We start from the raw sequence: 26,695 nt of genomic DNA, 5'->3' as shown, positions 1-26,695 counted from the left end.
CTGTACAGCAGAGCGAAATCCACTTACCCACCTTTTTTATATTCTATTTTTATTATGTTTTTTTTATATACAATTATACAAATACATGTCATAAGGATTCTCGATCAAGAAAACTCTGATATAGTACCACGTACATGGTACATATACAATATACCTATCTACTCCTTATTTATTTAACATTTTTACATCAAATAATAGGTACAGCAAAAAAATACAATATTATATTATTATACATTAAAACTAAGAAAAAAATGTGTGTCAATGACTAATGACTAATGAGGTATTTAATTTATTTAGATTAATTATTTAATATTTCAAAAGACAAAACTACAAAAATAATGATAATTGAAATATTTCATTTTTTTAAATTTCATGAAATTTTTCATTACAAACACTAATTGTCAATAAAGCTGAGGGGCTCGGCTCACGGTCCGCGTCAGATATCATAATAATTGGTGTAATAATACGTGAAAATAATAAATTACAAAATTTTAGCAACGTGAATTTGGTAACATCGTATAAAATATTCTATGCTCAATCGTGCTTTACCGGATTTTTACGGCACTGGGGGGCTAATTTCATACGATGCTGTCCAAGCTAAAAATGTTTTTCAATGACAAAAGTATTCCTAATTAGGAACAACTAATTTTGATTTACGCCACATAAAATATTTTTTTTCCTAGCAGAAGTAATGACATAAGTCAAGCTGAAATCATTATTTTTACACACTTTTTTTTTCATTTCTTATTAGTCGGAGGCATCCCTAGTTTTTTGAAAGTTTTTTTTTTTGTACTTCGTTCATTAATTTTGGTTTTTTTTTCATTTTTAAGGATACACTGCCTTTTTATCTATTATTATTGTGTATAAAAAGAAAAAGAAACTTTACAAAATGCAGTATCTCCAGAATAATGATCACAATTTAATGGTTATTATAGATAGTACCACGATATCTGATTAATTTAAATAAAATATGTTTTTGTCCAAAACTTTTGGCACATAACGTATCTATTTAATTAGTACCGCGAGTCGCGACCATTCATTGGCAAAAGATAAAAACGATAAAGTGTACATACTACAAAAGGCAAATCCGTTTTAGCTAGGATTACTAGGTATTTATGCAGTATATTATATATTGAGAAATTATTTTACTAATGAAATAAGCAGTATCTCCATTGTACATACTGCTTTATTCACTAGGAATTGCTACATACATGTAGGTACTACTGTGTATTTCCCTAGTATTTGACAATATTTTGGTTGATACGACATTTTATAATTCGTTTTAAACGTATTTCTAGTGGAGTTACGGTGTAAAAAAAGACGCGGAATTGTTCAATTATACTGAACATGAACTAACCTAAATTTTGAAAATTTAGCACTTACTGCTTGTTCCACTAGGAGGGTCGTACTATGTCAAATTGTATTAATAAAATATATAGAAATAATTTCTGAATCAAAAATGTGTATAATAAGACATTCAATTATTTAATTAATTATAAAGCTATTCATTTGACATTTTATTTAAATATTTGCATTATGAATGTTAATAAACTTTTTTTAAAAATAATATAACTAAACTATATTCATTTAAATCATTTGATCTAAAAAATTAATAAAAAAAAAAATTAACTATCTTGGTATTTTTATGGCAATTTTTAAAAATGTTTCATCATAATATTTGGTTTTTATATATTTTATTTTATTATAACTGATATTTTATATTTATTAGGTATTTTAGATATTTATCAGGTAAAAATACTTCATTATAAGTCTAAAATATATTTTTAAAGTTAGAACAAAAATTAAATGATTAAAATCAAAATTCAATGTTATTAATTCAATAGTATAAGTATACAGCATATTATCTGGGTAAATGAGGTATACTTGGGAATGTTTAGGTAGACGAGATAATTTTTAGCAGATTGAAATAATTTTTACCAAAAACATTACATATAGGTAACTTATGACTTAATATCGTCCTTCGGTGTACCGTGTGAATAAAAAGGTTTGTGATATAAACAGCTTAAAATAAATTAGTCTAAACAGTATTTTTAAAATTGTAATCAGTAATGTTTATACAAAATTATAGTATAACTAGCATAAGTAAAAATGTAATGTTTCAAATTTATACGGTTAATGATTTTTAAGTTGTAAGAAAATAGTTTAAGAAAAAATGATATTTTCATGTTTGAATATAACATAATTAGTCAATATATGAACTTCAAACATAAAAAATAATTGTTCATATTATATATTTTGATATTTTTTAGTTTCTACGATAACATATTAGCAACTAGATCAAATTTCTACCAGAAAATTGAGAGTGCCCAATGTTGAAGATAGGAGCTAATATTCTCCTCCAAAACCTAATTACAATATATTATTAAATATAAGTAGTAAGTAATATAATAAGTAATATAATAATATACTAATATAATTAGTAAGTACCTATAATATAAGTATATAACCAATAGGCAATAACCATTGATTATAAATGCTAGTATTTATATTTTATTAAACAAACAACTCACAAAATTGTAAAGCCAATAAATTCTTTACACCATTCAGATTACAGAAGTTTAGAAACCAAAAATAAGTCTACATCATTAATTATAAGTATTAGCGATTACAAAATATAAATAAAACCATTGATTATGAATATTTATATTACCTAATAGTATTCATAATCAATGATAAGACACATTAGATTTGGTTTTTATTAAAACTATAGACATATAAATAAATAAAATACATTTATATGTATATGAATATATGATTAAAACATTTATACAAATTTAAGACTAGCTGAAGTATGCTTATATAAACAAAATTGATAATTCTATTACATTAGAAGTTGTAACATAATACGGTAATTAAAGACATATTTCTATTATAATCCTAGTATAAGAAATATTTCTTATACTACGGTTATTGTTTATAAATTATAATATTTACACCAATTTTATATGATATTGAAACACAACATACGAGTGCGCTTAAATTGATTCATTTCCTTCAGGAATCGCAACGCGCCTCTTTAGCTCAGTGGTAGAGCACTGGTCTCGTAAACCAGGGGTCGTGAGTTCAAACCTCACAGGAGGCAAGCAATTTTTTTTACTTTTCAACACGTTTTTCTATTATTTTCCAATACGTTAAAAAATAATAATATGACGGGAACGAAAAAATGAAAAACACACGTAAGTGATGTTAAATTTGAATTCAATGATATGATATCAATATATCATTATGTATGTATACGAAAAACAATTTTGAGCGATGATGGTTGTGTCAATGTTTTTTAACTTTTCAGTAGGTAGGCATTTTTTTTGTTGATAAACTTAGACAAACCTATGAAAAATCTTGTATTAAATTTTCAATTCTAAATTAAAAAAAAATTTTTTTATGAAATTCTAACTCAAAATAATGTGCACATTTTTGTGATTTTTACGTATTTTATCAAAATTCAAACGCTTTGAATGCTTATAAAAAAAATTGTGGCAATGTATTCTTAATATTTTTTAACTGCCGTTTCAAGAATATATTAATAGCCTATTTTCAACCTTTTGGACTCAACGAATAAAATTTTATTGGCATATTTTATAGAAAAAAAACTAAAAAAGTTGGAAATTGAAAATGTCCCTAAACATCCGTAAATAGGGTCCTCAAATGCATAGGGCTTGAGCCCAAAAGGTTTCAAAAACAAAAAGAGTGGGAGATTTGTCTTCCACCCACTATTATTGCATAATTTTATCTATGATACGATTCAAAACTATGGCAAATTAAATGTAAATATATTTATTGTTTTATTGTATACATTTTATACAGTTTTATACAGTCATAAAATGCATATTACCTATATAAAAATATTATATTATAATTGCATCGTTATTTTCTTATCATAGAACTTGCTTATAATATGTTTGTTATCTATTTTGTTAGATAACTATTTTTGTGTTCATAATTTATTATAATAAAGAATAAAGATTATCGATATATTAGAATACCTATCTTAAGGAGGGCTTTAGATAGATTAGGGAGTGGAGGACTAAGCTAAACAGCTCAAAACGAATCAAAATATTTTGAAAATGTTATTGTGTATTGAAAATGCTAATATAAATTATGGACATTCAGTAAAAATGACATTCATCCATGGTCATTTGTCTTAGATTTTCAACAAAAACCAAAATCAATTTTGTCGAAACGCGATTTTGCGTAAAAATTTTTTTTATCCTGGCGCTTTCGAATACTACTGGGAATTTTAAATTTTGACCTCCCCGATGCACAAACTAGATTCACTTTCCTATCAGAAAGGATACTGTTGAAGAAAATCTAAGCATGTTTACTGTCCTAAAAGGCGATGTCAGACACAAATAAAAAGAAAAAAACACGTCATTGACAAATCAATACATTCATATAACTCCGCTTAGAATCTAAAAGTATTTATAAGATAGTTAATATAGTTAATCTATTACTAATATAATATTGTCAAATCCTCCAAAATATTATTCATAACATAACTCAGAAATTACATAACTTTTGTTATAGGTGGTTTTTCTATACAATCATTCAAACACTGTAAAAAACAATGAATGTTTTTTGTATATGTTGCAGAGCGTTAACTTCGTTTATAATAATAATTAATAAGTAATAACAATTAACAGTATAACACAATCTATATCCACAGTCCACAATAGGTAGCACACTATCTCGGATCTCCCATAAAAACATTAATTTCGTGTTCTTTATGTATGTGAACTTTGAAGTAACCACTGGCCAATTTACACCGGACAAATTGTATGTTATTGAAGTTAATTCGTAAATAATTGTAAGTTGAGTTTTGGAATTGGAAAATTCCTCAGGACTCAGAGGTATAACAAATTTTTACTAGTCCCATCAATATGTATTTATTTAAGTAACTACATATTGAAGTACAAAAACAAAGATTTTTATAGTTGTTTTAGGCTATTTTTAGTTTTATAACTATAATGTATTAATGGTTATGCATTGATTAAAAGTACAGTAAAACAGTTACAATATAGTGTATTTAATCAGTGCTATAACTGAGCATTAAAAAAAAGATATTATGAATAGGAGTCTCTAAAATTGTTTGGTTGGTAGAATACAGTCAATACAGATCTAATGAACATTATTAATATTAAGCAATAATAAAATGTATGAAATAAGAATCAAAATTCGAAAGTATTAAATAGGTATGCTACAAAATTAATACATACACGAATACACCAAACACCATAACTCAAAAGGTACCCATATTATATTTTAATACACATTTATTATGCGCGTGTCGCGTGTTTATATCGTGTATATGTTCGTTGTAAGTATACAAGTGTTCTCTAGACTACTTCAATGGTATTCAGGTTAGGCGAGTTTTTTTGTATGCAAAACACATTTATGGATCACCTATAGCAAGGTTGATTGGTTTCTTAACGTTATCTCGTTGGTGTGCACAACGTGTTGTTATTTTTTTATTTATCAAAACGTTAACTGCATTTCAATCTCTGACACTCTGGAATGACTCAACGATTAAATAAATATTTAAATATATTCCAAACAAGTAAACGGTAATGTCACTTTCGTATTCCATTATGTTATAGTAACGTACTCATTTTTGTATTTTAAAAATTGGATTTGTGGAGGGAGGGTGTCCAATGTCTATCACAATTCGCAACAATTGAGATACAGTAGTGAATATGCGCATAAAATTGACACATGCGCGACGCGCTGTTTTTTCTTTTCCAAAGACCTTGGGTCTGTTTGGATAACTATCTGTTAATGCATTTTTAAGTAGTAGTGCGACTGTAAAAATAGGATATAAAACGGAGTAGAGACTATTGATACGTAGACGTAGAGTGGGCAAATAAAACCGAGTGTAAAGACTAAAAAAGAGCACGCCAGAACAATGAAACGAAATATGGAATTTATGTAATGGCATGATACAGCGCCGTTGCCAGGGGGGACACTGGGCCAATCCCCCCGACATTTTTTTTTGGCTTGTTTTATATTATATTATGTTTGGTAAATATTAAAAGTTTAATATTCTATATCCATTGTTATTTGTTAGTGCTGTGTGACTGGGTACCTATAGTGCAGTATACCCAGCGTGTGAAGTTTCCCGCAGTTCAGAATTTAACTTCTGGAAGTATTTGGTGTAAATGCACGAACAAACTACCAGCTTTCAACAGACTTATTAATAATATAGTCTTGTATTTTTGTTAGTAAATTATAATAATTAATAACATTCGTACAAAAAATAAAATGTTTTGTTTACAACACATATTGGTATAATGATATATTAATCATTAATTAATACATTAATCTATAGTTTGCATTAATGTCAATACATTGTTATATTAAATGTAGGTACCATAGTTGTTAAAAAAAATATATAGTCACAAAAAGAGTGGTGTTTCCACTTAATGAACAAAGGGATCATAGTAAGATATTCTCGTATTTCAAAAACTAGAGAAAATAATTAAGTGCCCCCCAAAAAATGTTTTTGTCTACGCCACTGGCGTAATATATTTACGTAGGTAATTTAAATGAATTTCAGGCATCATAAACGCCATACGAATGGTCAGCTGTAAAATATAGATATACTTAAACATAGACCAAATAGGTACTATTTTTTTTTTTGGAGGGAGAAGGTCTAACTTATTTTGATGAGATCCAAGAAATATCTTTCTTATATGGTTTTACTTCTTTACGTCATGTACATTTGATCAGTTTTTTGGGGAGGCTAAAGAAATTTTTGGAGAAGCTTATATAGCCTTTCTATTGCCCTCTAATTTACACATGTGATTGTGAGGTACCTAACCTATAGTTATAATCGTAATGTGTAGACACAGTTCTTATTTTCTTCGGAAGGACAAGGTATTTTTACAAGTTCTATTCAACTAGGTATGTAAAATTCTAATATTTTAATTATTAATAATGAATATATATTAGTAGCAAACCAAAAGCAATTTTTAATTTAAAAAGACTTATATAACTAATCACTCATCAGTAATCTCAATTAATAACTTAAGCTTATAAAATAGCCAATCTAGGTGTCTAGTTAGAAAATTACGAATGTTTACGATTGTTTAAATGTGTAATATATTGTTAAACGACACTTTACAGTTAAGACACTGAATGTCTGTATAAAAAAAACATTTAAAACTATTACAATGTATCAAATCAGGTATAATATTATGTATTGAGTTATCAAAAATCCAAATCCATTACTAAAATATTTTATAAATAATGATATTTTTAAGATTCAGTAGCATATATCCAGGAATTTTGTATGGCGGGGGGGAGGATAACAGGGTTTTTGTAAAATATTTTTTTAAATATAATATATGCTAAAATAAACACAGTAAATAATGAGGGTGGGGGCTATAGCCTCAACCCCTGACTACGCCTCTGTCGTGATTCATCTATTCATTAGGTTGGTTTCTTAATTTTATTTTTTTTTGTAGTAACAAAGAAGCATAAGTAATGTATGTTGTAGGCCATTGAGCTAGGTGAAGAAAGCCTTTGGATACAAAAGAGTAAGGACCCTTCCTTCACACTGCATTATATTGAAAAAATATGGTCGAACCCCTCTTATATGTTCTATGGCACGAGCACTTTCTTGCATCATACCTATCTGAGGCAGCTGATCAAAAAGGTGCACATAACTATAAAAAGTACTCTTAACAATAAGTTCAAAGACATCTGCAATTTCAGTTACTCGTGTTTGTCAGTAAGAGAACACCGGTTTCCCTGTATACACACCCATGCATACTTATAAAAATAAATGCGCCTTTCCATATTAATACGAGCGAACACTGTTTTTAAACTAAAAATAAAATCGTACCTAATAAGTTATAACGCAACATTTTTATTGTAAAAATATAACATTGTTAATTAATATATTGCAAAATACTTGAACAGTTGTATGTACCTACTTATCATAGGCGGTGGTGGTAAAATGAGTCCGGACACAATTTACCGCCATCGCTGCAGTATGCCTTTATATGCCTATTTTAAAATTTTTGAGCAGCGGCCCACATGTAATATTCCTAGTATCTCGCTACTTATCACCGAAAAATATATTATAGGTTACTCCAATTGAATCGGTCATTTCAATAACGACATAAGTCACCGATTTTTCAATATTGACTATTTGTCAAATTTGATAATAATACACGTGGTTACGTGTAAAAACTACATATGTCAGACTAATATTTAATACACAATTTACTACGATAAACTATAATCACTGCAATAACTACTCAAGTCATTGACTTGTGCAGTTTTTGCTGCCATTCAAAAAAGTTAAATTGTTGTTTATTTTAGAAAAAATATGTATTTCATCTTGTGTAATATTATTATAATAGTAATAAAACTACTAACGCTTCGATGTTTATCTATTTGACTATTTCATTTTATTAATTTGACTAAGATTATATATTATGAATATTCCCTGCAAAAACAATGCAAGTCATATCTTTTATCTCAATTTGATGCATTTTGATAAAAGTTGGACTATTTAAAACTATGGATAATGAATATCAGAAACGACAGAAACCATAAAAATAAATTAGTAAATAGATGTTAATGCAAAAAAAGTTGAATTTTTGGAGTAGTAAATTTTTTTTAGTTCCTGTAAAGTTTAAATTTAATGACTTATGTCGTTATTGAAATGACCGATTCAATTATATCAATTCATTTTAGAGAATAAATTAAAATATTTTAGATAATAATATCCATAGTAAATAATTAATAATAATTTTAATTATACAATATTCTAGACGTTCTAGTGAATAAATGTAACTAAATAGTAAATACTATTTACTAAAACAATCATGTATATAGAGCTTGACAGCTTTGTAAGGATAAAATATTTATTATTTAAAATAAGACTTTTAACTCTTACCTATGTGAAGTTTTAGCCGTAGAGTCAGAAAGGTCTTCAATTTTCTTTTCAGCTTCTTCATCTTTTAAATGGTTTAAATGACTTATATTAGATGTATCTAAAAAAATACATTGGTATTATTATAATTTATACCTAATATTTATAAAATTATTACTTCTCAACAAATTAATTATTTTGTTAGAAAGATAATAATATATTTATTAAAAATAATAGGTTCCTAAATGCATAGATACTGTGTTAATTAAAATTTAAAACTTTTTTTTTTTACACAAATATTAAATACACAATGAAATTTGAAAAATATTTAAAGCAATTTTTATCGCGAACCTATTCAAACTGTTCAACGGTTTACGTGGGACTGACGTAATAAGTTAGTTAATAACAATAATAGGTAAAATTAGTTCAACCCATAATACCTACTGAATTGCTAATAAAAAAAATAATTATATCCTAAGAAATGTTGGAATTTTTGTAGGCAATGATTGAACATAGCAATTATGAGATCACAGAACCTACTAACCAGTAAACCGACTTTAAGAAATCAGATTGAATTAATTAAAGACCTATAGATTACAGTAACGCCATCTATATTTAAATCAAAAGTAATTTCAAAAGACGTCTTACATACTGTACAAATAGCGACGCTTTGCACAGCCGAAATAGCTCAGTTGGGAGAGCGTTAGACTGAAGATCTAAAGGTCCCTGGTTCGATCCCTGGTTTCGGCATAAAATTTTGTAGTTTTTTTGATAAAAACTTTTGTTTTGTTATTTTTTTATATGGCATATATTATGATCAGAATATATATATGCCGAAATAGCTCAGTTGGGAGAGCGTTAGACTGAAGATCTAAAGGTCCCTGGTTTCGGCAAAATTTTTTATTGATTCATTAAAATGTTCATATAAAAACAATATTTAAGCCTATTTTATACAAAATTCTAACTTCAGACTCTCATAAAAAAAATATTATATATGGATTTACGCTTAATTTTTTTTTTTCAATTAAATAATTGAATAATATTTGTTTCCCCCCCTTGCTTTGTGTAGCCTTTACCACCCCTCTCCTTATCACATAAAATCTATAAAAAAAATTAAGAATGTTAATAAATAAGAATGGTTAATAAGTTTAAGAGAATGGTACACCCGCGTGTGTTGTCTCCGTTTTACAAACGTATAACATAGCAAAAACGGTTTTACCCAGGATTCAGGAAAGAACTTAGAAGTCTACAGTCATAACTCATAACTAAGAAACGAAATTTTCACTATATAAAAAGGTGAATTGGCTGTAAAATAAATTTTTATTTTTTCGATATCAGAACTAAAAAAAAAGTTATTCAAATTTTAAAAACACTAAAATAATTGATTTTGAAACAATAAGAACTTTTTTTATGAAAGTGATATACCTATACAATACTTCATATAATATAATGTCCTCGACTATATTATTATATTACATCAATTTAGAGGTTTACTATCACTACAGCCGAGTGATTCTATCCCGCGATAAACAGTTTTTGGTATGTTGTACATTTTTAATACGGAGACAATCAGTGGCGTAGCCAGGATTAAGAAATGGGGGGTGTTTTAAGTAAAGATTAAAACCAATTTTTTACAGTTTTCGTATATAAATAAATTTAGTGTTCAGGGCTTGACTTGTTGCACTAAAAATTATCGAAATATGCAGTTAAAATTCTCAAAATAGGTATGCTTAAATATATGTACTATGTAGCAACATTTTTATATTATTTTTTAAAAATCATAAACCATATTGCAATCTAAAAAATAAGTAGGTATATAAACCTGATAAATAAATAAATAACAACTTAATTTTTAAAAATACTGGCATACAATACTAGGTTAATAAATAAGACGTAATAACGAATAATGTGATATGCGAACACCGTGATAAACGAATACGTACCTATCTACTGATGTTCGTTTCTTCGTACAATCTACAATCTAGATGTCAATTATAGTTTAAACACAGTTTTGTCACAAAGAGACTTATATTTCATATGCAAACATAGGGCCAACTGCAGCCAAGCTCCACCAACAACTTTAACAGCCCTCCGACCTTTTTACTTAGACATTTATTTAAAATTTACTTAATTTTTTTAAGCTTATTCAGTTTTATAATAGTATGGTATTAGGCTTCGGCCTCCCCAAATCTCAAAATTATCGTCTATCGTACCTAACCAAACATAATATTTTTTTAAGATATATTTCAATGTTATCCAAATATAATTTTTCCCGACAATTGTATGTACTTTTAAGTTAAAAAATACCCAAATATGCAAATTCAAACTTTGTATTTAATTTCGCCATTTCATAAGACAAATTTATAACTTGCAAGCAGTCCCGAACCCTATAAAAAATATATTTATTAGGAAGGAAAATGTAAATGGGGGGGGGGCGGGTTAAACACCCAAAACCCCCCTGGCTACGCCACTGGAGACAATACACGTTATGCGGGTGTATGGTGTATCTTCATTCTTCTTAAATAGTATTTTAAAGTTTTCAAGTTTTCAATCTATTAGACGTGGTATCTTAAATTTCGGGTGACGAATATTTATAAAATAAATTCTTGGATTTTAATTAAAATTTGCTATTATTATTAGTTATTAGGTACCTACTTAATATAAATCCTGGATTCAGGACAATTAAACGCCATTTTTAAAAAAATAAAATTGAGGAGGTCAGTTCTAGGCTATTGAGTTTTCACCTTCTTGGGGACTTGTCTGCCCTGCCTACAATTAATATAGGTTGTAGGATAAGCAAAACGAAGTTAATGCTCAAACATTGTGTTTTATACATCCGAAATTGCTTCAACTCTTGTCAGCCGAAATAGCTCAGTTGGGAGAGCGTTAGACTGAAGATCTAAAGGTCCCTGGTTCGATCCCTGGTTTCGGCATTAATTTTTGTTTAATTTTTTCTTGACCATTTTGAACGCATTTTTTATTTTTTACTATAATCAAATTAATTACGTTTTTTAATCAACTATTCATAAGCAGTTTACTTTTTGCATAGTATTTAAATTGTTAACACGGACGTACACTGGAATTTTTTTGTCTCCGTCTTATAAGTGCGTAACATAACAAATTAAAACTCAGCAAATCACTTTTAGCTTCGTAAATTTAAAAATTAGAGTGAAGGTACTATTATGAAACTTGATTGTAAGAACATTGACTGTGCTTATATATAGGTTTTTTTACTTTAATTCAGTTTTTAAGTGAGTTAGGAACATTTTTAATTTACGCTATAATATATGCGCAAACCTTGCTAAAATTGAACTATCGTAAAAAACCGACATAGAAACACAGATAATGTTCTTTCATAAAGTATCATAATAAGTCGATTCACTCTAATTTTTAAACTAATTATCTGCTAAGCCTAAATTTACTTTGTTACGCACGTGTACGAGTGTAAGAGGGAGACAAAAAAATGCCCGTGTAGCGTTCAAAATTTCAATTCGTTTAGTGTATAGTAGTATAGTACAAACTAATAATATAGATTATTCATCTATTGTTACTGAATATACGATGTTTTAATTATGAATTATTACCAAACGTTACAACGTCCAACACACATGTTTGAATAGACCACATAGGGATTCATAGGAGTGAATAGGACTCATTCATTAAGAAGTACCTAGGTAGAACTTATTTTTTTCATATAGATCAAAACTACCAACAAAAGTATAGTTTTCGATTTATAATTTTGATTAAATATTCAAAAAACAATTAATGTCTAATTTTTGAGTGCATATTTTTGTATGCATATTTAAGATTTTTTAGCTCATATTTGGTTAGTTTTGACTTTTTAATGCGTACAAATGCTCTACTTGTTGATTGGTTGTTTATATAATTAGAAATAACCAAATAGGTAAGTACTAAGTACTGTCTCTAATGTTTAAATTAATTTATTGTTTTTATTTTATTTTATCTTCCTATTTGTATAAGTATTAAATTGATAATAATCTACTTTTAAGAATACATTTATAATAACTAGCTACATATGTCTACATACTAACTGTAAGCTGTGTCTATCTATTTTGAAACATATTTCAGGGATTGTTTAAATTGTTTCATTATTTGCGAATTATCACGCATTGTATCTTCTGAGTGTCTAACTCTCTGTCTTCAAGACAAGCATTGCTCAATAGAAGGTAGATATATTATCTTAAGATATATAAAGGTATATTCAATCATATAATCATATATAAAACAAATTCTGTATAAATAATTAATATAATATATGTATAAAATGTTATGTACCTAATTTGAAAAAGAAAATTAGTTTTTCATCAAAATATTAAAATTTGTAACGTTGTGCATTATTTTGTTGAAAATTATTTTTAGATTTGCGTATTGTCATGTTTGAAAAAATGCAAAGAAAATGTCTGCAGGTTTTTGAGCAAATTAGCAAATATTTCACCTTTTTTAACATAAAAATCCGGACCCAACACATCATTGTTCCAATTTAATATTATTATATATTAAATTTATTTTAAATAAGTGTCTGAACAAATATTTATTAAAAATATCCATAAAAATAAGTATACTATGGTAATAAAATATATAGTTTTAAATTCTACAATAAAGTTAATTTAGATGCATATTTGGTTTGATGTAAAAATAGGTATATTAATATTAATATTTATCAAAAATGAAGGAATGTTCTAGTACAAAAATATATATTGTGGCCTAGTGTGGCGTGGTGGAGGTCAAGCATCAGCTGGTGTTGGTAGTTTCCGGATGGGTGACCATCAGACCACCTGGGTTTTACTGACAATCCTCGCCGCACATACACATGTTCTAACCAATCATACCCTCCCTACAGTTAAAAACTTACTAAATAACCTTCAGGCTAATGACCTTAGATGTTGAAGCCTTAACTCAATAAAAAAAAAAAAATTACATCATATATTTTTGAGATCAGGGTTTAAAGAGATACAAAAGGTGCCTATACTACTTTCGAGTGTGCCATACTGTCATGTAAATTAAAATAATTCTTATCATTCTAAAATTTAAATTTTAATGAGTTATTGCTACCAATAGTGGAGGAAGGTGGCCTTTTTAATAGTAATTCTAATTTTTCAATCATTACCACATATTATTACAATATTTAGTTTATTTTAATATTAGAAGTTCTTATAAAAATTATATTGTATTAAAATACCTACTGACCATTTTCACGTTTATATATTAATTACTTATTCTATTATAGATAGTATTCTGAATTTAGTAATTTACTAACAAAAAACTTAAGTCAAAACCTCTTGATGTACCATATTTAGAGTTTTAGTTTGTGGTGCATAAACATGTAATTGGACAGGTATTCCTACTCTAGAAAACACTACGTACAAAATATCCATGTGAGAAACACTTGCCTACCAAACAGGGCCAGCTCAAGCAAAAATAATGCTCTACGCAAAATCAAATTTTTTCGCCCCTAAAATAATAATATTATCGCTGTTTTGAAAATGCCCCCTAATAAGTGCCGCCTTAGGCGTGGGCCTGTTGCCTGTCACCTACCTCTTGAGCCAGGCTTGCCTCCAAATCCACTCCACAGTGTGCTAATGCTCGACCTTGTGCTTTGTTTATATAGTCATTGCAAAACAAACTTTTATCAGTAATTGAACCCTTCTAAATTACAGTGGGCTATAATAATATATTTGATGTGTACAAAAATAAAAGAAACAATCTTGGTATTTTCAAAATAAAGATAGTATATTATTTGTTATATATTATAATTAATAACTAAATGTTAAAATAAAAAATTTCTCTTGGATCAGTGTAAATGTGTAATCAATGTTTTAATAATTTTTATAATTAATAAAATTGTTGAATTTAAGATTTATGTTCAACAAATTTATCATTTTGTAAAATAATAATTTTTAAGCCACTAATATACAACTAAGATGACTCAACAAATTACAGAATTATAAAGTACAAAATTTAATAAAGCCAGCCTCCAATATAAAATTTATAACAATTTTTATTGCAGATACAAATTTAGTATTTAAAATTGAGTGGAGGTAGAATGAAATATTAAGCGTTTTAAGCGTTAAATAAAATAAGTCGTTTTGCCTGCAAGGTAGATATTGTAAAATTAATGTACATACTTATTGAATTATATTTATTATTTATAATATACATTATACAATATAATAGTCGATAGAATATAGGTAATATTATTATATACTATTTATTACCAATGTCAGTAAAATAATAGTTTTGTAAAAACGTCAACTGTCGAGTATATTAAATAGTTTTTTTTTGTTGTGTACATACACTAATATTCCTAATTAATAATAAAGTATAAGATATACATAAATTTATAATGATAAATTTAAATGTTAAATACTTTGATACTAAAAATTGTGTAACTTAAATAAAATTGTTTGAAGTCTTCAAGAATCTTAATGAGTATCTTTTACAGTCTAGCTACATTTAAAATTTGAAACATAACATCACAAGTTAGATACATTTGATTCTATTAAAATGTATTTAATTTACCTTCAAGTTTACTAACATATGCATTGTTAGTTGGATGAATAGATGATAGTTTAGTGTCGATAATTTTCAGTTTGGAATTAACATATTTCATATCTTCTTCAAATTTCTAAAATTAATATTTAAATCAAATTAAACACAACTATATATATTTTTTTAAATACACTCCATTATTAAAGTAAAACACATAATTACCTGAATAGTTTCTGGCTGATCATCAAATACTGAAAACTGCATGATGAATTTATAAGAAAGCACAGTAAATTAAACGTACAGTTTTACATGTTCCAAATAAATATTTTGGAAACAACAACATTCCAGAAAATTATTAAATGTTATAATAAATTACATTAACAATAGAACTTATTCTTACAGACACTAATATTTATAGAATAATAGTATTCAGGTATTCTATTATATTTTAGTAGAAAGCCTTAAATCTATGGACTATGATAAATTATAACTTTTCAAATATTGAAGAAAGCGGCGCTTATCTTTTATCTTATCATTACGATTATATGTTTTGTAACAAAATGAAGAAAAACCGTTAATTATTCCAAAAAAACGAAACAATAGGTAGTTCCACAAAACATTTGTTCCAAAAATGTTTAGAACAAATGACCATTGGAGCAAATCTTTTGTGGATAAAGTGGTTGCAGCCAGCAAGTAACTGAATACAATATTTTTTGGAACAAATAATAATAATTATTGGAAGATGTTTTTTATGAAAACAACTACCGGACAAGAGCATTATTGTCTATTAATTACAGGTTTCTTTTACCTATGCTAGTACAACACTGCTAGTAAAACCCAAAATCATATCTCTTGATTTGCTTTTCTAAAATAATATGACTATATGAGACTGTGACTTAGAAATTAATTACTGAAATATGTTAAGTGTTAGTTACCTACTTAATTCCTTTTTTCTGAAATTTGGAATTATTAGTAAATTGGAAATATTGATAAATATGATTAAAAAAAATTTTGATAGTTTTGTTTTTGAATTTCAACTCGTACATTTCATATTATTTTCATTGTATAGTTTATTATTAAGGTTTATCTCTATACAATACAAATATATTATTGGTCCTAAGATACTAATACATTTTATCAGAAAATAGTTGTATTACTTAGAACAAAAAGACTTGACAAAATTCGTCTGTTTCTGTGGCGTATACAATTGTGGGTGGTGGGGGATATGACAGCCCCTTAATACATGTTAAATATAAATTATTTTGCAATCAAGGGAATATACATAGGTTTATCACCCGAAAATGGACACATATATGCACAAAAAAAAGCACACATCAATTATAAATACACCATTGAAACACCAAAATATTTTCATATACACACACACACACACACACACACACACACACACACACACACACACACACACTTAAAAGGATTTATAGATAAATTATTTTATTTTACAACGATCACTTATACCTACTTTTGGTACTTGATATACAATAATTTACTATTTTATAAAAATAAATCCCTAATTATTACATTACAACGTAATTCCATAAATAAATAAATATTGAAAAATATATAACATATGAAAAAAACGAACAAGTTTTATATTTTTTTAAGTAAAGACTTACTTAATTAACGCGCCCCCCCCCCCCCAAGCTGTACTTCTAAACAATTTTATACTGTTAAAAAAAAAATTACAAAAAAAAAAAATCATCGAAATTGCCAGAAAAAAGTATGTGGGAACATGTATAATAAATTACATGAAAAGATGTAATTATAAGAAATATTTTATGGACGAAATGTCCATCAGAACAAATATCTTTTGACAAACAAGCATTGAAACAAAATATGTTAATAGAAAAAAAAAAGGTAAAATTTGGAAATTAATATCATTGGAATAAGTTAACTTAGAATAAATATTGTGGAACAAGAGGTAATGATTCTTTACAAACACGACGTTTCTCTCCGGAATCCGGATTTAAATATTTAATCTAACGAATTTGTGGTCCACAACTACATCACAACTATTTCATGGAATAAAATTATTTATATAATTTATTTTTTTATCTGATTATTAATATTTATCAAACTTGTAATTGTAGTAAATTAGGTGTCTAATAACTTACATTTTTCTAAACCGTTTGCTAGAATTATTATAATTACATTTTTAAATAATAGATGCCCATACGTCTTGTAATAACAATTGGCGATTGAAAGCTTATCAATTATCAGGCCGGCGAGGAGTGGTTCTATAACGGGGAACATGTAAAATAACATAATATAAACAAAAATATAATAAGGTATATATAAATGATACACAGCGTCCCCGTCACATCTTATCAATCTCAATCGCCAATGGAATTGTTAGAATTTTCTTGAATAGTGAAATGTAATATCTTCCATGATAAGAGTTGTTTACTATTTCTCAATTGTCATTTAACATTATTTAAGAAATCAGAATTCAGATTCTATATAGTATTCTAAATTTTAGATTTCTTTAAGTCAATGTTTTTAATGTTAATTGAAGTTACCTTCGCAAGCTAGTGATCTACGTTTCGTTATTTGTTTGTTTGATAGAACAAATTATATTTACATCTGAATCTATTTAATCAAGGTAATTATATTGTTTACTTAAAAGTTACTAGCACAAAATTTAAACCCATTACTCTCAAACTTGTGAGTTGTGTTAGACTTATACAGTATGTTTAATACTAGTTTTAGTATTGTAAAATATAATACGTTTGTAATCGAATACGTTTTTTATATGATTTATGTATTATATTATGTGTCATTTACTATATTGTATGCAGAGTCGTGTCAAGCAATTCAGCGCCCCGGGGCAAAAATGGTTTAAGGGGCATATTAAGCGCAAATAAAGGTGCCCCTTACATTAACAAAACTACGGCACCCGGGGGCAATTTCCCCCTTTGCCCCCTCCCCCTTAACACGGCTCTGATTGTATAAAAATATTTTTTTGACTACCTATATACAGCAGCGTCAAATGAAATTGAGACTGGCAGTCCAAATAATTTGACTGACTCACCCATACACCCTTTAAACGAGCTTAACTAATTTGATAATTTAATGACATTAAAGTGCTTAATACAATTATTATAACAGAAAGACTCGGAAGTATACTCTTATTATTTTAACTATCAACCCAACCAATGTTCAAGGCAGTTTAATTAAACTACCTAAAGTACGTGTTCGCGCCACTGTCTATATTATAATTAGTACTTGTTTAAATCTGTATAGTTTGTCCATGGACTGCATGTGACCTGCATGCCACAATTTGGTGACCCCTGTTATAAGTTTTGTATTGTAATAAAAAAGTGGCTGTTTGATAATTTGACGTAGATGCTGTCACATACATATACTAAGCAATGATTCTCAACATTATATATTATTAAAATTACAAGATCTTGGTCATTACATTTTTAAGGCGTAAAAAGTACTAGTGGATATAGGTTTATAGATTTAGTATATATTATTGTCAAATGAGCCAATTAAGTTTTTTATTCTAAATACAAATTTAAATTGGCTTCAAAATGTTCAGTAATATTAGTTGATGAACACATTTTCTCAAATAGTTTTAATTCTGCCTTTAAATCATTGAAGTCAATATTGTCTGTGTTATAAATTACTAAAATATCATCATCTATCGAAATTAAAGTTTCACTTTGGTTTTGTTTTTACTTACAAAATTATGAGAAAAGATTCAATTTTGTTATCATGATGTATTGTGATGGCAAAATCTGACAATGATTAAAATTGTTTGATTAATATTTACATTTATTTTTCGATAGATAATTGTTTTAAATATACTTTTCTTGATAAAATAATTCTTACAAATCTAAAATGCCTTTTAGAGGGAGGAGAAATATTAAATATTGTGTAGAAAAAAAGCTATATTGATAGGTAATTAAAATGCATATTTTAAACATTTTTATTGCATATATTTATTGCCCTACTTCTTAGTAATAGGTGTTATGATTTATAAGTTGTTATTTGTTAATCGGTTTTATTTAAATTTATGTAGTTCATAATTATTCTACTATTACTATTTTATTTAGTATAAAATTATACAAATAAACTAATTAATATTTAATACTATAATGTATCCATTTTTTTTTTTTTTTGGAATTTACAGATATTTTATTTATCTATACTTGAGACCATGGACGATAAAGATGTCATTGATAATTCTGATAAAACAGAAACAATTAAATCCGAAACTATTAATCCTGATCAATTAACTACCGAAGAAATAAAAAAAGTAGAACCTCCTACAGTTGATCAAGAAAACAAGGAATCAATAACTGAATCAGAACCAGAACAAATATCCATTGAAGATACTGATAAGGTCAAAGAGGCTGAAAAATTAGAAACAGTTCCCGAAAAAACGTTAGAAGACATTGAAAAAGTTGAAGACACTACAATTGTTGTTAGCGATCCAATACAGCAAGACAGTGTTGTTGATCAACCTACACCAGTATCAGATCAATTATTATCAACATCAGATATGGAATCTGCAGTTCCTACTCAAGATAATTTAATTGAACCCACTCAAGATCAAATTGTTCCAGTTAGTCAAGACAGTTTAATAAAAGAAAGTCAACAAGTTATTCCTGTCACTGATTCAGCCTTGAATAATGATTTAAAACTTGAAGATAACGTAGTTGATTTAGATCAACAATCAGTGTTAAGTATGAAAGATTCAGAATTGAAAGACTTGGTTATGAGAGAATTATCTGAGTTTTTAACTGATGAACCATCTCAAAATGTTGGACCTCCTCTACTTGAAATGAAGTCAGAGTTTATAAAAAGTGAAGACCAAATTAAAATTGAAAATCTTGAAAATTCTTTATGCAAAGTTGAGAAAGCAGATCAGAAAGAAGAGAAAAAATCGGAAAATGATATCGCTGATGCATTATCAACATTAGCAACTGCTGCTTTAAACCAGGCACCTCCTACTAATGGAACTGCAGAAAGCGTAATATCAAAATCTGTACAGCCAGCTGTACCAGTTAAACATGAAGGACCCGCATGGTGTGATGTTGGTGTAATTAAAGGTACTACTTGTTTGGTGAAACAATTTTACTCGACTTCTACTACTGATGAACATGAAAATACTAGCTTAGATCATTTACCAGATTATACACATAAATTAAAAATTGATATTCAACCAGGGACAGCTTACAAACTCCGTATAGCTGCTATAAATACTTGTGGCCGTGGAGAATGGAGTGAAATATCTGCATTTAAGACCTGTTTACCAGGTTATCCAGGTGCTCCATCTGCTATTAAAATAACAAAAGCACCAGATGGTGCTAGTTTAACATGGGAAGCCCCTCCTACTAGTTCTGGTAAGATTTTAGAATATTCTGTTTGTTTGGCCATTAAAAATCCTAAGGATGTACCACACCAAAGTCCAAAACCAACTTCAACAAATTTAAATTTTGTTCGTGTGTATTGTGGACCTCATAATGCTGCTGTTGTCAGTCACGAGTCACTTGGAGCCGCGCTTATCGATAGAACTAATAAACCTGCTATAATATTTCGAATTGCTGCTAAAAATGAGAAGGGGTATGGACCAGCTACACAAGTCAGATGGTTACAAGACAGCAACGTGCCTGGATCAAATAAGAATCCTTCAATGAAAAGAGAAAAGAGTGTTAATCTTTTAACTGGGGTTCCCAAAAGACCCAAAATGTAAAATATTTATTGATGCATTGTAAATTCAAATTCGTATTATTTTATTTAAACCAACATTTCCTGGGTTTATTATAATAAAAAATAATATTGTATTTAATTTTATATGTTCTAAATATAGTTTTAGATACACATCTTATTAGTTAATATATACCTAATATTATGTGTTAATGAAATTGGTTTTCAATTTTTAAGGAAAATCATTATTTTTCTTTTTTAATAAATAAACCAATATTTTATTGATTACTCATTTATCATTAGGTATGAAAAATACATAATAAAAATTATTTTTGTTCAATAATTACATTTTTTGTATGAAGTTATTTTATAATTTTAACTTTTAGACATCTAATTTTAATAGATATTAATTTGGATACATAATACCTATACAATATGCTTATTTGATTAAATTGTATAACACGTATTATTTGTATGTGTAATATTTTTGTATAGATGTTTCATGAACATGCCCCTGAACGTAATAAAGAATCAATCTTATCGTCTCTGAAAAATTGTATGGACCCATCTGGTGGTAGCTTATTGGAAATATCTTCTGGAAGTGGTCAGCATATATCATATTTTGCAGCACATTTTCCAAATATTGAGTTTCAGCCAACTGAAATTAATAGAAGACTTTTTGAGACCATAAATGCTTGCACACATAATTTGTCAAATGTATTACCAGCAAAATATTTGGATGTATCTTCTGATCCATCTGTGTGGCTTGGTGGTCAATTGATGAATACACAATACGATTATATACTGAACATAAACACGTTGCATGTATCTAATTTTAAATGTACAGAAGGTATAGTTTTTAAAAGTTATTAACGGTTTTTATTAATCTTAAGAGGACACTACAATCGTATGTGTTCTCTCTGTCTTACAAACGCATTACATGGTAAATTGTACACTCAGGAGATCACGTTAACCTCTGTTAGTTTAAAAATTGGAGTGAATTGTCCTCTTAAAATTTAAAGGTAAGATTATTATCTAGTAAACCTCCTCATAGGTTTTGTTTTATATTTCAATTTTAAAGCAAGTTATGAGTATTTTAAAATGCACAAACAATTTGTAATTTTAAAATACTCATAACTTACTTTAAAATTAAAATATAAAAAAAAAACAATGAGGTTCACTAGATAATGTTCTTACTTCTAAATTTTTTAAGAGATAATTTCACTCTAATTTTTAAGCCAACATGATCTGCTGAGAGTAACATTTTTGTGTTATGCGTTTGTAAGATGGAGATAACGCATGCGGGTGTTGCGCCCTTTTAACAATATACAATAATATTAATTTATATGTTTTTAGGATTGTTTAGAGGCAGCTGTTGTGCATTAAAGCCAAAAGGTAAAATTTTTATGTATGGTCCATTTACTGATAAATGTAAGCTAACTCCTAGGAGAAAATTTGAATTTGATAGAAATTTGAAAATACGTAATGCAAATTGGGGTCTAAGAGATATTACTCATCAACTTATTCCAAATGCATTCATGTATGGTTTTACATTAACAGAAAACGTGAAAACATATAATCCTCATGAGACACCATCTGATAATAATTTTTTGGTATGGTCTAAAACTATTTAGTTGTCTTGTTAACAAGAACAATAAATTGTGTGTATTTTTCATTGTCCACATTTATAAAATAGATATAAAAAAAAAATTTTATATTTATTCTAACTTCAAAGTTATTTTACCATTATTTTAATTAATTTTATTACGAACAAATATGTATTTTTTATTGTATTTAAAATTGTACTGTTAATTATACAGTTAACATAGGTTATTCTAAAATAGCTGAATCTTAGTATTTTAGGTAGGTACCATACAGTGGCATAGTGGACTTTAAATCATATGGAAGCGCACATATTATTTATGACCTACCCCACCCTACTCCAACTGATGTAAACGATACTCATATGCTCTAATAGGGGGGTGGGGTAGCACCCAAAATAAAGTTCAAAGACTGACCGTACATGTTGGCTTTATGAGGTTATGACTTATGACCCACTACCACCCCCCAGAAACCAGAAGCAATTGCTTCTGAAAAATATGATTCGCTACGCCACTGGGTACATATAAACTTACCTTTGTAAGTATAATAATTTAATCGGCTTAATCCTAAAAAAAATAAATACCTTCTTATGACATTCTAAACATAATATGAGTTAGGTACCTATGAGAATGGGTTTTTAATACCTGCATTTTGTCAGTTAGACTGAGCTTAAAAACTATATTAAGTAGAAAGTCCCTAAGAGCAGTTAAGCCGAATGCGTTTTTACTATGAATACTGAACATTTCATTTCCATTCCATCTGTCTTAATACTAGTATTTCATCATTATTTTAATATAATTAAACAATTAAACTATTTTTAAACGTATACCTAATAAAACAAATGGATTATAAATACATTCTGAACTATATGTTGTCTATGTCTTACTTAATTATGATATTACATTTACCCCTTATATCCTTTTTTGTGTTTATAGAACATAGTGCCATAAATCAAAATGGAGTTATTATTATTATTAATTTGTGCATGTAGTGCGTAAGTGTGTTGCATAATATTTGCACTACATTTTTTACCAAAATTTAGTAGATATTAAAAATGTATAAACATTAAGATAAGATATTTTAAAATAGTTAACAATGAGACTGCTAAACGAAAAATGTATCATAGTTTAATTGGTACATTGTAAGTTTTAATTAAAAATTCAGATCAATAATAATTGTAATTTATTATATTAATAAAATTTATATTTATCAAAAACTGTATACTCAAGCAAGTAATGATTCAAGTAATAAATTATAAAAATTATCTTATTTTTCAATTATTCCTATATTATTTTATTAAAGTTATTTTATATTTATTGTATCTAAGTTTTAGGAGTAGTTTTTCCATGTTGAGAAAGTTGAGTCTGTTTTGTTTATGTGTGTCGACCCTGGACCAGGATGTTGGCCATCACACGATTGAGCATAAAACCATTGATTATAGAATAGACATATTCTATTCTATAATCAATGATAAAACACATTTTTTACAACATTGAGCAAATTTGAGCATTTTATTTTTTTTGATAAAGGTATACAAACTTATGAGGAATGTTGTATTACATTTACATATCTTAGATTTAAAAAGAAAAATTTTTATGAATTCCTAACTCAAAATGATTTGTTAATTTTTGTGATTTTTCCGTATTTTGTCAAGATTTGAACTTTAAATGCTTATAAAATAAACGGTGACACGTTAGAGAATATTTGAGAATATTTTTCTAACATCGGCATATAATGAACATATTTCACGTATATCAGCACTTTAATAAATACAAATGTTCACTAAATGATTTATTTCTGAGTTTTAATAAAAATTAATCTCCAGGTTAGGTTCCTTATCGATTGCGATAGCACATCGGTTATTTTGTGACATCAGTTGATGTCGAACGGTCCTTCAGCATATACAAAAACATTCTTACAAACCGGCGTACTAAAATGAAACCGGAACACATGGAACAATATATAGTTATTAATTGTTATTGTAAAATTAATTAAATTAAATATATTTATAATCAAATTAATAAAAAATAAATTTAAACTGAATTTTTTTTTAATATTAAAAGAATATTTTGCATATTTAAGGACATAAAACATCATAAATCTGATATTTTAAAAGAATATTAAGAGAATATATTGCCTATTTTATGTGACTTAAAAACATCATATTTTAAGGATTGTAAGAGAATATAAATCCGACCTCTACTATAGTCTACTCATAAGCAAGTAAGTATACTTATATATAAAGAGTAGCATTGTGCAAACAGACCCTCCTCTGCTGTTGGTTCAAAACGGAAAAAAAAGGAAAGTATAAGTATTGTAAAAAAAAGTGGGTAAGTGGATGTTGCCCTGATGTACAGTAGGTTAAAAGTGGGCCACTGTAATGGATGATGTTGTATTTGAAAGTCAGCCTATGATATTACTAAGTATATTTGATGATATTATTGTGAATAAAGTAATTTTTATATTTACCTACTTACGTGGAACCTTGTTTTAAATTTTCAATCTTTAGCTATAAAAGTTGAACTTTTTATACATTTTTAACTACAAAATAATTATTACATTTTACATTTGATACATTTTGACAAAATTTGAACTTTAAATCCTTATTAAAAAAAACTGTCCCTAGTATTAGTAATATTTTTCAACTGCTATTGTAACTATACCTATATCAGGAGCCTTACATTAAATTTTCACTTTTTTTTACCCTGAAAATAAAATTTTATTGATATTTATAGAAAAAAAAACTAAAAAATTCAGTAAAATTTTCATGTATCTAAAATTATTCGTTTTTGAATAACAATAAAATAACAAAATCGCTACAATCGAGTAAATATCCAATATTGTAAAAATATGAACTTCAAACGCTCTTAAAATTTAATTTGCTTTGCTTGTAGACATTTTTATTTGATAAAGGTAGGAAAACTTATGAGGAATCTTGTATTACATTTTCAAATCTTATAGATTTAAAAAGAAACATTTTTTATGATTTCTCATCACAAGATAATTTCCTAATTTTCGTGATTTTTCCGTATTTTGTTAAGATTTGAACTTAAAATGTTTAGGTACAAATAAAAACTGTGTCTAAGGATTTTTAATATTTTTAAACTTATGAGGAACCTTGTCTTAAATTTTCAAGCTTTTTTACCGAACGAATAAAGTTTTATTGACATTCATAGAAAAAAAAGGTGGGTAAGTGGATTTCGCTCTGCTGTACAGTAGGTACGAGTGGGTCACTGTATAATGAATAGTATTAAATTTGAATTCAATGATATAATATCACTGTATAAGAAAAACGATTCTGAGCGGAGACGGTATGTCAGTCTAGGTATAAGACATAATATTATATTATAGTCTATAGTATTTAAAAAAAATTGACCTATAATAGGTATTAATAATAAATTCCAAATTAATCATATCACAATATCCATTAGGTAACGCGTTATACATCAACAACAAACCGTGATACTATCATAGATATATCATAGTATACTTTAGAAGTTTCAAGTATACCCAAGAATAATATTATACAATCACAACAAAATAACTAAAATAGTTATTCTAGGTTTTTAATATGTAATTTCGTCCAAATTTGTACTTAAAATGACTATAAAAATAAACTGTGCTTATATATTTTTTAGATTTTTTGGTAACAGAATAAATTACTTACGTGGAATCTTGTTTTAAATTTTCAATTCTTAGATACAAAAGTTGAACATTTTATAAATTTTTAACTACAAAATAATTATTCAAATTAAAATTTGATACATTTTGTCAAAATTCGATCTTTAAATGCTTATAAAAAAAAATTGTGCCTATGTATTTTTTATATTTTTCAACTGATATTGTAACAATATATCAGGAGCTTTGTATTAAATTTTTACACTTTTTGGCCCAACAGATAAAACTTTATTAATATTTATAGAAAAAAAAAACTAAAAAAATTGTATGGTGTATAGGAAATGCTAATATAAACATTCAGTAAAATTTTCATGTATTCACAGTTAT

General features: G+C 27.3%; 2 protein-coding genes and 3 non-coding genes across 9 annotated transcripts in view; all 5 read left to right on the top strand.

Moving 5' to 3' along the window:
* LOC100160811 overlaps window positions 1-26,695 on the top strand; it is an 80,083-nt gene that overhangs the window by 15,616 nt on the left and 37,772 nt on the right. The window lies entirely within an intron of this gene.
* TRNAT-CGU lies at window positions 3,032-3,103 on the top strand. Its single transcript has one exon. It is a non-coding gene; the product is annotated as a tRNA-Thr (tRNA).
* TRNAF-GAA lies at window positions 9,577-9,649 on the top strand. Its single transcript has one exon. It is a non-coding gene; the product is annotated as a tRNA-Phe (tRNA).
* TRNAF-GAA lies at window positions 11,760-11,832 on the top strand. The gene has a single exon. It is a non-coding gene; the product is annotated as a tRNA-Phe (tRNA).
* LOC100162179 (cytochrome P450 4C1) overlaps window positions 17,777-26,695 on the top strand; it is a 23,176-nt gene continuing 14,257 nt past the window's right edge. Inside the window, exons 1-3 of one of the 2 annotated variants that reach the window (XM_029488607.1) lie at window positions 17,777-18,032; window positions 21,584-21,938; window positions 22,445-22,483. In XM_029488607.1, coding sequence (XP_029344467.1) covers window positions 21,584-21,938; window positions 22,445-22,483 — 394 coding nt within the window. In that variant the 5' untranslated portion in view covers window positions 17,777-18,032. The remainder of the gene's footprint in view (window positions 18,033-21,583; window positions 21,939-22,444; window positions 22,484-26,695) is intronic. The other variant, XM_001952404.5, reaches the window with a different exon arrangement.

The sequence above is a fragment of the Acyrthosiphon pisum genome, chromosome A1, assembly GCF_005508785.2.
Source record: "Acyrthosiphon pisum isolate AL4f chromosome A1, pea_aphid_22Mar2018_4r6ur, whole genome shotgun sequence".
Lineage (NCBI taxonomy): Eukaryota > Metazoa > Arthropoda > Insecta > Hemiptera > Aphididae > Acyrthosiphon > Acyrthosiphon pisum.
This window is presented reverse-complemented; position numbering and strand designations above follow the sequence as displayed.